The 15,372-nt window shown below is 53.7% G+C and overlaps 1 protein-coding gene across 10 annotated transcripts; it reads left to right on the forward strand.

Annotated features, from left to right (window-relative positions):
• Nucleotides 1–2,516: 2,516 nt before the first annotated feature.
• TMEM161A (transmembrane protein 161A) lies at nt 2,517–15,282 on the forward strand. Of its 10 annotated transcripts, XM_069589005.1 has the most exons (14): nt 2,572–2,619; nt 3,690–4,019; nt 5,440–5,521; nt 5,964–6,067; nt 6,649–6,729; nt 7,154–7,251; nt 7,501–7,657; nt 9,110–9,261; nt 13,319–13,379; nt 13,480–13,623; nt 13,735–13,848; nt 13,981–14,155; nt 14,275–14,371; nt 14,706–15,282. In XM_069589005.1, exons 2-14 carry the CDS (start codon nt 4,015–4,017, stop codon nt 14,957–14,959), a joined length of 1,524 nt encoding a protein of 507 aa, XP_069445106.1. In that variant the 5' UTR covers nt 2,572–2,619; nt 3,690–4,014; the 3' UTR covers nt 14,960–15,282. The 10 variants fall into 10 exon arrangements, with proteins under 10 accessions (XP_069445107.1, XP_069445112.1, XP_069445104.1 ...); XM_069589003.1 differs by lacking the exon at nt 3,690–4,019 and having other exon boundaries at nt 2,527–2,619; nt 7,351–7,657; XM_069589007.1 differs by lacking the exon at nt 3,690–4,019 and having other exon boundaries at nt 2,527–2,619.
• The last annotated feature ends 90 nt before the right edge of the window (nt 15,283–15,372 follow it).

Below are 15,372 nucleotides of genomic sequence, written 5' to 3' on the forward strand. Positions count from 1 at the left end.
ATACCTGGAAAGCTGGCATTTCCTGGGGGCCCAGTGGCTAAGATTCCACACTCCCAATGCAGGGGGCCTGGGTCTGATCTCTGGGCAAGGAACTAGACCTTGCAGGCTGCAACTAAATAGTCCACACGCTGCAACTAAGACTAGACACAGCCAAATAGATATATATATATTTTAAAGGAACTGGAGCTTCCCTGGTGGCTCAGGGTAAAGATCTGCCTGCCAGTGCAGTAGGCAAGGGTTCGTTCCCTGATCTGGGAAGATCCCACATGCTGGGGAGCAGCTACGGGCCTGTGCTCTAGAGCGCGGGAGCCACGACTGCTGAGCCTGACTGCAGCCCAGAGACTGCTCTGCAACAAGAGGAGCCGCACAGCGGGAAGGCTGCACACCGCGCCTAGAGAGGAGCCCCCGCCTGCCGAACCTGGAGAAAAGCCTGCGCGGCAATGAAGACACAGAACAGCCAAATATAGACATAGAGTTATTATTATTTCTTTAAAGAACTGACGTGTTGAGCAAACAGTGAAGGGTGGAGTACATGGGCCAAGAGCAGACTTAGGCATTTGTTCTGCGTGAGGCGGGAGCAATGGCTGGTTTCAAGCAGAGAAGGAATACAGTCGGGTTAAGTGCTAACAGGTGCCTTTGAGATGCCTGGGAAAACAGACTGTGGGGGTGGGTGGGGAAAGGGGAATGGAAGCTGCAGGAGACCGGGGAGGAGGGGGTTGCGGGTGGGAGATGAGGCTGGACTGGGTGGAGGCTGTGAAGGGGGGGACGGGGGCTGGGTGGGACAATGGGCACAGTTGGAAGGTGGAGCCATTGGCAGGGACTAACAGGTCAGGTATGGAGCAAGAGAAAGAATTTAAGGCCAACTTAGGAATTTGGGTATAAGCACCCGGAAGATGTAGCTGCCTTTTCTGCAACAGGGAAAGGCTCCAGAGGGATCAGAGCTCCACGGGCCAGGATGTGTGCGAGCTGCCCGCAGTTCACCACATGAGGGCGCTGTGATGCCTAGACGCAGAAACCCTATGGCCCCAGGAGAAATCAGGGTGTGGATTAGAGACTAGGGCCTTCCAGAGTCTCAGTATATCTATCAATGCAACGGAGACAACTGTCCCAGCACCCTGATCTGCTGCAGAAACAGTCGAGTCAGCCCTCCAGCCTGGCGAGCAATGGACCTGCAGCAACAGGCCCCCTTTTCTCTTGGTCCACCTTTTCTGACACCCTCCCCAAACCCCAGCTTCTCTGGATTCCACCTGGGCGCTGCAGCCCCAAGGGATGTCTCATGACCCCCATGTCGGACCTGTGAAATCCTAGTGGTCCTCACTGCCTCTGTCATCCACCCTCTCTCAAGCCAACACATTGGGTCCAGAGGATCAAAGTCACAGAGTGAATCTCCTGCAAACAGACATCCACATATGCTCATACACAAAGACAAGAACACTCACAGAGGCAAGGCAATCAACAATACATATGTGTATGCTGCTGCTGCTAAGTCGCTTCAGTCGTGTCCGACCCTGTGCGACCCCATAGACGGCAGCCCACCAGGCTCCCCTGTCCCTGGGATTCTCCAGGCAAGAACACTGGAGTGGGTTGCCATTTCCATCTCCAATGCATGAAAGTGAGAAGTGAAAGGAAGTCGCTCAGTAGTGTATGACTCTTCGCGACCCCCTGGACTGCAGCCCACCAGGCTCTTCTGTCCATGGGACTTTCCAGGCAAGAGTACTGGAGTGGGGTGCCATCTCCTTCTCCGACATATTTGTATAGTTATATACAAATATACATATATAGTATATATACATGTGTATATGCATATACAACTGTACACAGGCCCCACAAAAACCCTGTCACACCCACAGAATATGTCCACGTTCAGGCAGACGTACTGACTTATCCATAGAAATACAGCTGCAAAACTTGGGCTGGACGCCCTTTCCTCTAAGCCTTGAAACAGAAAACAGTAGATTCCTGAGGCTGACATTTCGTTCTTGCTCTAGCCATGCCGGAAGCTGACAATGCTTTTGGAGTTTTCACACGGGCCGGTGTTTCCCCTTTATTACTGGAGCCCATGTAGGTTGGCCTCCCCCACCCCCACCCCCACCCCCGGCCCCCACTTGCAACCAGAGATGAATAAGGCTTTTGCCAGATGAAATAAAGGGTTGGGGGAAAGATACAAGAAAGCAGGGCTGGTAGCTAGCTGTACTGTTGTGAGTACAATAGTGTTGGCAGCAGATTGAGGTCAGGCAGAGGACTCTGAATTCAGTCTGAGCAGTCAGTGAGGGTCACCGAATGTTCTTGACCATTGGAGTTTCACGCTCCGAACTCTCTAGCGGGAGACGGTGACTTGATGAATAAGTATATTCGCTTTAAACCTGCAAAATAGGTGCAGGTGAGGAGATTGGGTCTCAGAAACAGTGGTCTCCCTGGGGTCCCAGAGTCCCGGATCGGAGCGCGTCAAACATCTTTAGACTACAACTTCCGCCAAGCAATGCGAGTGACTCCAAGCCTGACGATTGGTTGGATAGGCTGCTTGTCAGACCAAAATCGGATTCTGATCGGTCGAGTTCCGCGCTGAGCTCTGAGCGCCAGGCCCAGGGGTCCCCGCGCCGCGCTCCAGTCCGCAACATGGTAAGCCCGCAACTCTTAGCATGCGGCCCCCTGAGAGGCTACGGATTCCACCGTGGTGGAGTCCAGGAAACACCGAGGAGACGGAGATCCCCCTGTGGGGACTGAGGGCTCTGAGGGACTCGGGATCGCGCTGAGGGCTGTGCTTCCCTCTCTGGGGTTAGGTCTCACTCCGCGATCTATGAGGGGGGTCGCGGTTGTGCAAGGGAACTGGAAGGCCTTGAGCTTTGTGGGGTTCTGACAAGTCCCTGGGGTGCCTTCTAGGGGCCTGGAGTCCTGCTGAGGGGCCGTCCCTTGGAAGGTGCTGGGGATCTGAACACCTTCGGAGCCCCGCGAGGGAGATCTGGGTCCGACTGGGGCCCACTCTGGGCACGGTGTCCTGCGGGAGCGTGGGGACACACCGACAGGGTCCATCTGGGCTCCCTCGGGGTATGGGGTGTGCTGAAGGACCAGGGAAAATCCTGAGCGGACAGGAGCGGGGGGGAGGGGGGCGGGCATGCTGAAGGGCTCAAGGTGGGCTCTGGGCGGGTGAGGGCCCCAGAATTGGAGAGAGAACAGTTGGAACCCTCAGGTCTCACGTGGTTCTGGGTCCAACCCATTCAGTTTATTCTTCATTATCCTGGCCTCTGTGGGCAAGGCTGGTGTTGGGTGAGGGCAGAGGCCCCACCCCCCACCCCAGTCCCTAGGACTGGGCAGAGGCAGCCACAGACTGGAGGGGCTGGGAAAGGGGCCTGACCTTGCCTGCAGTAGGGGCCGTCCCTGAGGTGGGGTGTTGGAGGTGGATCTGAAGTAAGAGCATTGATGAAAGGGGTTGGTGAAAGAGGAGGTCATTCCAGGGTGTGGGACACTGTAGGAGGTGAAGGGAATGGCTGTCTGAAATGGCACGCAGGAAAGTCCCATTGATGTTGTTGAGTGGCTAAGTCATGTCCGACTCTTTTGCAACCCCGTGGACTGTAGCCTGCAAGGCTCCTCTGTCCGTGGGATTTCCCAACAATACTGGAGTGGGTTGCTATTTCATTCACCAGGGGATCTTCCCTGCCCAGGAATCGAACCTGTGTTTCCTTCATTGACAGGTGGACTCTCTACCTCTGAGCCAGCAGGGAAGCCTGCCGCACTGATTTGATGTTACTTCGCAGGATTCTGGGATCACTGATCTAGGGAAGGGGTTGAGCAGAGGAGGGACATGGGGTGATGGGAGGCTCCAGAGATCTTTCGAGATCTGCAGAGCGTGGACCCTAAGACCAGAGCTGTTGGGGGAGGGCCATGAGAAACATCATTGGACGGACCTTGGGAGCCTTAGGTGGGGGGATGCATGCCTTCCTTGTCTTCTCTTCCTCTCCTAGGTGCTGGGATCACAGTTTGAACCATGGGTCTCCTCCCTGAGAGGTGTCGGGGGTAATGGGGTTAGTGATGGAGAGCCCTGGGGTCTGGGAGTGTCTCTGAGACCCGAATGGTTGGGCACAGAGGGCGTTGGGGGTGAGAGCTGGGGAGTGAGGCAGGTTGGTCCTGAGCAGGGTCTGCCGGGCCTTGCGGGCTGAGGAGTGGAGCTGGACGTTCATTTGTGAGACTGGGAAGGTCCTGGGCCACCTGGAGGAGCCGTGTCCAGGAGAGGGATGGGTGGGTGCTGGAGTCTCCAGGGAAGGGCCTGGAGGAGGCATGGTCTGCGAGCTCAGCAGAGAGATCTTGGCTGGAAGTGCCTGTGGGCTGGAGTTGTGCTGGGCTGTGTCGGTGGTTAAAACCCTGCCAGGGGCTGGGTCACAAGGGAGAGGTGTCTGGAGAGCTAGGGAGACTGGAGAGCAGCTGCTGGGAGGTGCTGGATTTCCTAGGGAGGAGTGGAGGAGGGGGGTCCATGGGGAAGGGCGGGGCCGTTTAGAGAGCCCGTCCACTGGGCTCTTGGTCATTAATGCCTGCTAACCAGTCTGCACTTGGGTAGGGGTAAGGGTGAGCAGTGAGACCAGAAAGATGATGCCCCACCTCCTTACTGAAAAAATGCTCCTGGTCTCAATTTACAAGTCACAACATAGAGAAAACATCCTATTAGTCCTTTTATTTTAAAGATGAATTTCTCAACAGTCATTCTGAATTACAGGGCTAAGCCCCATAGCCATCACATTAGAGGTTTTCCTATTGAAATTAGCTTATTTTGGCCTGATTAAAGGATAATTTTAATAGTTAGTTTTAACATTAACATAATCTTTATTTCATTTAGTTGCTAATACCATAATAGTAGCTGACAGCCTTCCTAAGCACTTTATCTTACATAATTACTGATAGCAAGTCGGCTTCCCAGGTGGCGCTACTGTTAAAGAACCCACCTGGCAATGCTGGAGACAGAAAAGACATGAGTTCCGTCCCTGGGTCGGGAAGATCCCCTGGCGGAGGAAATGGCAATCCACTCCAGTATTCTTGGCTGGGAAATCCCATGGACAGAGGAGCCTGGTGGGCTACAGCCCATGGGGGGTCACAAAAATTCAAACACGACTGCATGACTTCCCACTGTTTGCAAATGGTTATTTCCTACATTTACGCAGGAAAACCCATCTTCAGACTGATTACCAGAAACATTTTTTTTCTAAAACATTTTAAAATAGGTATATGGAAATGTGTTATGCTTGTTTATGTTCCATAAACATATATGGAAATAGGTTTAAAATGTTGTTAGTAGCACTTAGTGAGAAAATTCCTAATTAAAAAAATTCATCCCACTCAAATGTGTAAATGTTAATCCTGAAACAGGTAGTGGCCAGAAATAGACCAGACCTCTTTTCTTCTTGGTTGATTACAAAGGAAGGGAGAGGGAGAAAGGATGGTTTCAATTTTCAGGGATAATTTCAGATGGAAGAAGACGTGGGGGACAGTCAGCTGGGTGAACAGTGAAGCTGGAAGTTCAGCTGAGACACAATTGGTGCGTGAGTGGGGGGGGGTACCCTGGGAGAGAAGTCGCTTTCACTGGGTGTCCCCGGCTCGCTGTAGGTCCCGGAAGTGGTCGTGAGAGTATATGAAACAACAGGAAGCACCCCATTTGCAGATGAGGAAACTGAGGCTCAGGGAATTGTTACCTTAAATCCTTAGCACAGGAGGATACTGAGCCCCAATCTCTGCTCCAGCACGTGCTCTCCGCCACCGCATACCCCTGCCAGGTGATGGGGCGGGACCCGCGCCTTGCTGGGGCTCCCAGCGTTGGGTCTGAGCCCACCCTCGGACCCTTCCCCAAGAAGCAGCCGGAGCCAGGGAGGGCCTCCCTCCCCCACCTGGCTTCAGCTTCAGCGTCTCTCTATAAAGAGCCGGTTTTCGAAGGTGAGCTGTGGCCCTCTAGCAGGCACTGCCTTTCCCGTCTCCTCCCGCAGGCGGTCCTTGGAGTGCAGCTGGTGGTGACGCTGCTCACTGCCACCCTTATGCATAGGCTGGCGCCGCACTGCTCCTTCGCGCGCTGGCTGCTCTGCAATGGCAGGTGAGCCACGCCCCCTCCCCGGGCGGTGGGCGGGACCCCAGAGGCTCCGCCCCCTTGTTTTCCCCAGCCCCGCCTCACGCCCTGTAAGGCGAGGGCTTTTTTAAAAGAACTTTATTGAGATAATTGACCCAATAATTGCAGATATTTGAAGCACACAGTTGGATCAGTTTTGACAGATGGTACACATCGCTGAGACCATCTCCACACTCAAAGGAGTAGCTGCTCCCCGACTCCGGCTCCCCCTCCTCCCTACTCTGCCTCTAGATATTATTTCCTAAAATTCTTTGTCAGGGCTTGGGTCTTGGACCCTTTTTGAAAACCCAGTGGCAATTGTGAACTCTCTTTCCAGGACAATTCACATGCCAGTTCCGCCAGGAGAGTTTAGCCAGAAGATTCTAGGGTGTCTAGGCCCCCTGCAGCACTCCCCTGTCGACCCCCGCCCACCTCCCCCACCCTTCCTTTGACCTTCGGTGACCCCTGCCCATCCTGTCCCAGGCTTATCAGGGCCAGTCTCAGCTTTTGAGGTTCACATTGGTCCCCTCCATGCCCAGGCTTTCCTGACGGCCTCTGTTTGCCTTCAGTCTCTTCCGATACAAGCACCCTTCGGAGGAAGAGCTGCGGGCCCTGGCAGGGAAGCAGAAGCCCAGGGGCAGGAAGGAGCGGTGAGTGAAGCCCCAGCCTGAGGCCTGTGGCTCCCTGCCAGGGGAGACCCTGAGGGCACAGCGCCTGCCCTGCACACCTCCAGGCACTGCTCTGGGCACAGGCAAGTTGGAGGTACCCCAGGAGAACTGGGAACACCCCCAGGCTGAGGAGGTGGTCGCTGTCTTTCACTGTTTGCCTCCCACTGGCATCCAATGCTCATCGGAAGTTTGCTCGGGGCCAGCCGGGTGGGTGGGTGGTGGCCACCCGCTGGCATTCAGAGGACACCCAGGCTGGGGTGAAGGTACCCTCTAGACCAGCTCCTCCTGTGCTCTGAGGGTGATACTAGAGCCTCCCAAGCTGGGGTGGAAGAGGCCCCCATGGCTCCCTGGACAGGGGAAGAGGGAGGCTGCCGACGCCATTCCCGCTCATCTCCCCTGCTCCCAGGCGGGCCAGTGGCTGTATTGAGGAGAAGCCGTTATCTGTGCCCCGAGACGCCCCGTTCCAGCTGGAGACCTGTCCGCTCACGGCTGTCGACGCGCTTGGTAACAGCTGGGTGCCCACCCCCCCCACACACCCTGGTGGAGCTGGTGGGGAGCCTCCTGGGCGGGCTAAGCTGGGGGCTGATGGAGTGCTCTCTGCAGTCCTGCGCTTCTTCCTGGAGTACCAGTGGTCTCCTGGGCGGGCTAAGCTGGGGGCTGATGGCGTGCTCTCTGCAGTCCTGCGCTTCTTCCTGGAGTACCAGTGGTCTCCTGGGCAGGCTAAGCTGGGGGCTGATGGCGTGCTCTCTGCAGTCCTGCGCTTCTTCCTGGAGTACCAGTGGTTTGTGGACTTCGCCGTGTACTCAGGCGGCGTGTACCTCTTCACGGAGGCCTACTACTACGTGCTGGGCCCAGCCAAGGAGACCAACATCGCGGTATTCTGGTGTCTGCTCACTATCGCTTTCTCTGTGTATCCTTCCTCCTGCCGGGGGAGGTGGAGGCCCCCGGAAGCTGGGTCTGAGGCTCCTTCTCCCCACTGAATTGGCGCATCAGGTACTGGCTGCTGTGCGGTAAACCCGCCCAAAACTCGGTGGGGGTAAAACAGCCGCTCTTTTATTTGTTTTCATGGCCGGGTTTCAGCTGGGTTGCTTCATCTCTGCTCCAGGTTAGAGCAGGCTTCCTCACCCAGAGCGGCCAGGAAGGAAAAGGGGGCACTGCAGGCCCCCTAAGGCTTGGCCTGAAGTCAGTCCACCCCATCCCTGTCCTTTCTCTGGGTCAAAGCAACTCAACAGGCCAGGATAGATGGCAGGGACTGGCAAAGAGACACCCCTCTGTAACTGTCTTTACTAAGCTGCACAGAGAACAGAGGCGAAACAGTGACTTTGAGGACCCAAGTTGGAGGCGGCGTCCTTGTGGAACGGGGTTGCAGAGAAAGGTAGCCCATCTTGAAATCCACACCGCTGGTTCTGGAAAGCCCTGGAGCGTCCCTCTCAGGAGAGGTTAGAGGTAGAAGCTGTATCTTTGGCCATCTCTCGGAGGAGCAGGAAATAGGACCTGTGAACGCAGCCGGGAGGCCGTGTGGGTAAGGGGGACTTGACCTGAAGAGGGAGCTGGTGGCCAGTGCTGTTTTCTTTTTAAAACTGTTTTTATTCCTTGGTTGGTAGTATTTACTTTTGGCTTTGCTGGGTCTTTGCTGCCGCAGGCGGGCTTTTCTCTCTAGATGAGTGAACGGCAGGTTCTCTTGCTCACAGGCTCTAGGGTGCAAAGGCTTCAGTGCTCACAGCCCATGGGCTCAGGAGTTGCGGTACACAGGCTAAATCGTCTTAAGCCTTGTGGGATCTTCCCAGACCAAGGATCGAACCCCTGTCCTCAGCACTGGCAGGCCGAGTCGTAACCACTGCGCTCCCAGGGAAGCACGGGGGCTACTGCAGGCTGTGGTGCTTGGGCTTCCCCCTGCAGGGCCTTCTCTTGTGGAGCGCACGGGCGCCAGGCACACGGGCTCCAATCTCTGCAGTGTGGGCTCAGTAGGTGTGGAGCATACGCTTAGTTGCTCCGTTGCATCAGGGATCTTCCCAGACTGGGTACCGTGCCTCCTGCATTGGCAGGTGGATTCTGAACCACTGGACCACCGGGGAAGCCCGCGCTGGCCATTTCTACCTGACCACAGGCAGGGTGATGAGGCCAAACTGGAGGCCAGGCTCAGGCTCACTCGCTCTCCGGTAACCCAGGCCTGAAGAGTAGTGAGCCTTGTGTCCTGGGCTTTCCCAGCATCTGTCTGCTTTATCACGCCCCTGCTCTCCAGCACTCTGAACCTGAACTTCCATGTTTGTGGTCTGGAGTTGGGGGGGTCACTGGCTGCGGTTGGAGGATGGGGTGGGGGGGTCACTACAGGCACCTGAGGCCTCCTTAGCCCTGCCCTCAGCAAGGTGTTCCTGACGGTGACCAGGCTGTACTTCAGCGCCGAGGAGGGAGGTGAGCGCTCCGTCTGCCTCACCTTTGCCTTCCTCTTCCTGCTGCTGGCCATGCTGGCGCAGGTGGTGCGGGAGGAGACGCTGGAGCTGGGCCTGGAGCCAGGTACGTGCGTCCGGGGCCTGGGGGCGCCACCTCCATCACCCCGTTGTGTGAGCTAGTGAGGGTGGGGTGTGAGTGCCTTTTCACCTGCACGCAGTAGGTGAAGGAGGGGGCCCTGGGGCCGGGGCAGTCTCCACGGGTGCTCGGCACCTGCGTGCCCCCTTGGGCTTTGGGGAGAGAGGGCACCCCTCTCACCGATGGGGGCCTGCGCCGGGACTTTTCCTGGGCCCTTCTGCTCCCCAGGCTGTCCGCTACCCAGCCGCCATGGAGATTTAATATTTACCCACTCTAATTCAATTTGGGAGAGGAAATAGATATATAGAGTAATATTCAGAAAGTACAAGAGGATATAGAGTAAAATCATCCTTTCACACTAGTTCTCCTCCCCAGAGGAAACCTAGGGTGCCACATTGCCATATTCACATAAGACAGAGCATATGGCTCTACACCTTGTCTTTTTCTCTTAAAAACAATATTATTATCATATCAAGTGCAGTAAGTCAGACAAAGACTAATAGTATATGATACTACTTATATGTGGAATCTTAAAAAATGATATAAATGAACTTATTTACAAAAAAATAAACCTCACAGGCATAGAAAACAAACTTTTAGTTACCAAAGGGGATGGGGAGGGGGAGATAGGAATTTGGGATTAACATATACACACTATTATATATAAAATAGATAAACAACAAGGACTTACTGTGTAGCACAAGGAATTAAATGCAGTATCTCATAATAGCCTATATAGTGGAAAGTAATCTGAAAAAGAATAGATTTTTGTATATATATCTGAACCACTTTGCTGTGTACCTGAAATTAACCCAACATTGTTAATTAGCTGTACTTTAAATTAAAACAAACAATAAGTATTGGAGGTTGTCCCTAGATGCTACATACAGTGATAGAATGTCACAGTAACACAGTAAGAGTAATTTGATCCTGCATTTTGTAACTTTATGGATTTTCTGTGATTCTTTAACTAGCTCTCAGTTGGTGGACATCTGAGTCTTTCTCCTATTAAATGCTGTTGCACAAAGCCATGCTATTATACAACAGTGCTGCACAGGAGCAACCTTGTGTCTGTGACCCTGTGCAAGAAAGTGCATTTGTAATTTTAATAATGTTGTTGGAAAATTGCCCATCAGAAAGAGATGTGTGGGCGTACATATCCCCACATCCTCTCCAATGTATTTCCTCAGACCTTTTTGTCTCGGGGGATCTGATGGGTGAAAATGTAAGTGAGGGTGAGCATCTTTCCATGTGTTGAAGAGCCATTTCTATTTCCCTTCTGGGGAAAGATTTGTTCTTTTGCACAGTTTTCTACTGGGTTGTTGAGCATGTTATTGATTTGTAGGAGCTCTTCATATATTAAGGAAATCAGCCTTTATGTGTGATAGGAGTTGTACATTTTTTTTCAGTTTCTCATTTTTGTTTTTTTTTCTGCTTCTTGAATGATCTTTAAAAAACATAATTTGGATCCCTCTTCTGCCCAACACCAGACTCTAATGGTCTTTGGATAATGATAAACATCCTCACCATAGCCCACATGACCCTGCTGACTCCTTGAGCTTTGTTATCACCAATACTTCCTACCTTTCAATTTTTAAATTATGTGATGAATATATATATATACATGAGAACATGTATATAAATTACAAGGCCAAATAATGTAAACACTCATGAATCTACCTCTCCCATTCACTAGGCTGCCTTTTTGTTTTGTTGATAGTTTCTTTCACGGTGCAAAATCTTTTTAGTTTAATATAGTCCCATTTGCTTATTTTTGCTTTTATTTGCCTTGCCTGAAGATACATGTTCAAAAAATATTGCTAAGACCAATGTCAAAGCGTGTACCACCTATGTTTTCGTCTAGGATTTTTTTGGTCTCACATCTTACATTTAAGTCTTTAATCCATTTTGAGTTTATTTTTATATATGATGTGAGAAAGTAACCCAGTTTGGCTTTTTCGCATGTAGCTGTCCAGTTTTCCCAGCATCATTTATTGAAGAGGCTGTCTTTTCCCATTGTACATCCTTGCCTCCTTTGTTGCAGATTAATTGACCTTGTAGAGTGCTCCATGCATTCTTGATAAACATATATTCTCCTCCTCTCTGTGTCCAATAAATTCAAATTTCCATCTTTACTAACTTTTTGTTTCTGATCAGAAACAAAAAGGGGTAATCACCCTCTGGGATGGTACTGTGCTGTGCTAAGTTGCTTCAGTGATGTCCGACTCTCTGTGACCCTATGGACTATAACCCTCCAGGCTCCTCTGTCCATGGGATTCTCCAGGCAAGAATACTGGAGTGGGTTGCCAGGCCCTCCTCCAGGGGCTCTTCCCAACCCAGGGATCGAATCCTCCTCTCTTAGTCTTCTGCACTCGCAGGTGGGCTCTTTACCACTTGCGCCACCTGGGAAGCCCCAGACTTCTGGGATGGTGGAAGTCTTAATTTCTCTTAGTAGTTCTGTCAGGGTTTTCTTTATATATTTTGAAGCTAATTGACAAGGTGTTTACAGGTTTGAAAATGCTACATCTTCCTGGCAAATCAGCCATTTTTTTCCATGATGTATTGACCCCTTCTGACTTACTTCCATCTTAGCCTAGTTTGTCTGTATCGATATAGTCTTTTCAGCTGCTTTCTTCCTTCCGTTCTATCTAAGTTGAGATATTGACATATAACATTATATTAGTTTCAGGTGTATAATATGGCTCAATATGTGTGTGTATTGCAATATAATCACCACCATAAGTCTAATTAACAACCATCACCCCACCTAGTTACATATTTTTTTTTCTTGTGATGAGAATTTTAAGATCTACTTACTTAGCAACTTTCAAATATACAGTACTGCCTTTCTTTTGACTAGTACTTTATTTTCAACCTTCCGGTGACCTCATGTTGAGACATGTCTACTTTAAAGCACGATCAGGTCTGACAGGCTGTTATCATTTAGCTTCAGGTTTAATCCACTTGCATTCATTGTGATTTCTAACCTCTTTGGCCTTGTTTCCGCCATCTGACATTTCCACTTGCTGTTTGTTCTTTCCTGTTCTTGCTGTTGAGAGTGACTGCCAAATTAATTGTCCTTCCTTTTAGGTGATCTGTCGTAGCTTCTGACTGCTCTGTGGGTTCTTTGTTCTTGGTATTCCGCAGTTTTCCCACAGTGTGTCTAGGTATGATGTCTTTGTATTTGTCGGGTTTTATATACTCTGTATGCATCATGCATTCTGCAGACTTTTCAGTCATTCTCTCCCACTCTCTTCTCCTTCATTCTCTCTCTTCTCTCGCTTTGGGGCTCTGCCTTAACTTGTATTGAGCTTTCTATCGTGTCCTCCTCGTCTCTTAATCTCCCTTCGTATTTCACACCTTCTTGTCTTTCTGAGTTGGATTCTGAGTGATTTCTTCAGATCCAACTCATCAGTTAATTCCTCAGACTGTTTCTAGCATGCTAGCAGCCTACCATTTCAGTAATTAGATTTTCCTTTCGGAAGAGCTTGCTCGGCTCCTTTGCAAATCCACTTGGCCCTCTGAGGCAGTCCCACGGCACCTGTTCTGTGACTCCAGCCTTTACTTTCCTTAGTCATTTCACACAGAATTTATAATACCAATTTCTGAAGTCTTTGGAATTTAAGCTTTTCTTTTCTTTTTTTCTTCGGCTGATTCACTTTGATGATGCTTTGTTTCCTTATGTGTCTGGTGATTTTGGTTGTGAGCTCATATTTATTTGCTTCTGCTCTGTGGAAGATGTGGGGGCCTGAGCTGAGAATTCTTTCCAGGATGTTGAAAGCCCTTCTTGACCCGCCAGCATCCAGGAAGCTCAGACTCAGTGCCCTGTGCCCCCATGTCCCCTAGTCAAATCAAGAGGGTCCGCCTAGCACCTTCTCCTGAGCTGCACAAGACTGGGAGCAAACTTGTCCTCATGCTTGTCACAGGGTCTGGCTGTCGCCATCATGTTCTCATCAGGGGAACAAATGGATATCCGGGAGGTGAGGCAGTGGGCCCTGGGGCCCCGGGGGCCTACTGGACACCGTCCTCCTTTTGTCTTCCCCAGGCCTGGACAGTATGTCCCAGAACTTGGAGCCACTTCTGAAGATGCAAGGCTGGGACTGGGCGTGAGTCCTGGGAAGGGAGGGAGAGCCGCGGCAGGCTGCGACCTGCACACAGGGTGCCCGCCTGCCGCAGGAGCCCCCTGACCCGTCTCTCTGCCCCCAGTCTTCCTCTGGTCAAGCTGGCCATCCGCGTGGGGCTGGCGGTGGTGGGCTCCATGCTGGGTGCCTTCCTCACCTTCCCAGGCCTGCGACTGGCCCAGACCCACCACGATGCACTGACCATGTCTGAAGACCGGCCCATGCTGCAGTTACGTGGGGGACCGGCGGGGTGGGGGCGGGGTGCGGGGTGCGGGGCCCGGAGGGGGCCAAGGGGGGCGGTGGATGCCCACGCCTACCAGCTCCCTGCGCTTGCCCCCAGGCTCCTCCTGCACACCAGCTTCCTATCCCCCCTGTTTGTCCTGTGGCTGTGGACCAAGCCCATGGCCCGGGACTTCCTGCACCAGGCTCCCTTGGGGCGCACGTCCTTCTCTCTGTGAGTATGGCAGCTGGGGCCCCCTCTGGGTACTCCGGACTCTGAAGCTAAGGGAGGAGCCCTGGGTCCTGCGGGAGGGTCCCGGGCCTGAGGACGGCTTCACTAGCCCCGTCGTCGCCCCTCTCGGCACAGGCTGTCTGACTCCGCCTTCGACTCGCTGCGCCTCTGGGTGCTGGTGGCACTGTGCCTGCTGCGGCTGGCGGTGACCCGGCCCCACCTGCAGGCCTACCTGTGCCTGGCCAAGACCCGCGTGGAACAGCTGCGGCGGGAGGCCGGCCGCATCGAGGCCCGAGAGATCCAGCAGCGGGTACCAACGCTGGCGGGGAGGGAACCCGGGGCTCGGGGTGTGGGCTCCTGGCCCCCGGGGCCTGAGGTTACCCGGAGCGCGAAGGTCCCCGGCTGCAGCCACTGCTACCTGCCCCCCAGGTGGTGCGGGTGTACTGCTACGTGACAGTTGTGAGCCTGCAGTACTTAACTCCGCTCATCCTCACGCTCAACTGCACGCTGCTGCTGAAGACCCTGGGTGAGAACCAGCCTGGGCGGGAGCGCGGTGGACCGGAGCCAGGGGGCGGGGTCTGGAGTTGCAGCAGGGCGGGGCTCGGGGCTGGGGTTGCAATGGGGTGTGTGAGGGGCGGGCATGGCCCCGGAATGGATCAAGGTGACGTGAAGGCGAGGCCTGGCGATGAGGGAGGGGGCGGAGGCTGGGGAACCTGGAGGCTGGAAGGAGCGAGGCGAAGGGGCCGAAGATGGGGTGCGGGTAGAGCCTGGGGCGGGGCGGGTGAAGCCGGGGTCTGGGGTCCCGGAGGCCAGACCCGCCTGTACCTCCACCCGCCCCTCCCTCTACCTTCTTCTTGCAGGCGGCTACTCCTGGGGCCTGGGCCCGGTCCCCACGCTGTCCCCTACCCCACCTTCAGCCCACGATGGCCTGGTCGGCCCCGAGGAGGATGAGGCCCAGCAGACTGCAGCCCTGATCGCTGGGGCCCTGGGCAGCCTGCTCACGCCCCTCTTCCTCCGCGGAGTCCTCGCCTTTCTCATCTGGTGGATCGCTGCCTGCCAGCTGCTCTCCAGCCTCTTTGGCCTGTACTTCCACCAGCATCTGGCGGGCTCTTAGCCCTCTTGCAGACACTCCTGTAGTCCTGGGTTTGGTCCTGGGCCAGTGGGCCCCGGCTCACCTCCTCGGTGTCCCCAGGTGCAAGGCACTCCCGGGAGTTTCTGCTGCGCGGCTCCCCCTTCACCACAGTGCCTGAGCCGTTGGCCCGGCCTTGGACGCTGAGCTTCTGCCTGGAAACCACCTCCCCAGACCAAGCAGCAGAGGATCCCACGGCCCGCCACTGTTCCCAGAAAGCACCTGCCCAGTTTGACTGCAGGGGGTGTGTGCGGCGTCGGAGAGGGCACTCTTCTGAACAAATAAAGGAGCGAGCCACTTTTAACAAACAGGATTCAAGTGGTTTGGGAGGCAGCTTTCTGCATGTTGTGGCAGGGTGGGTGGGGGCCTGGCGAGTCTACAGAGGGCCTACATTGCTG

Source organism: Ovis canadensis, chromosome 5 (genome assembly GCF_042477335.2).
Source record: "Ovis canadensis isolate MfBH-ARS-UI-01 breed Bighorn chromosome 5, ARS-UI_OviCan_v2, whole genome shotgun sequence".
NCBI lineage: Eukaryota > Metazoa > Chordata > Mammalia > Artiodactyla > Bovidae > Ovis > Ovis canadensis.

What these genes read in the sequence shown, in the direction of transcription:
- TMEM161A (XM_069589000.1), top strand. Translation starts at nt 5,423, where the DNA reads ATGGTTTCAATTTTCAGGGATAATTTCAGATGGAAGAAGACGTGGGGG. An exon ending in GTTCAGCTGAGACACAATTG is followed by an intron (nt 5,522 to 5,963) that starts GTGCGTGAGTGG and finishes CTCCTCCCGCAG; the next exon opens with GCGGTCCTTGGAGTGCAGCT. An exon ending in CCCAGGGGCAGGAAGGAGCG is followed by an intron (nt 6,730 to 7,153) that starts GTGAGTGAAGCC and finishes CCCTGCTCCCAG; the next exon opens with GCGGGCCAGTGGCTGTATTG.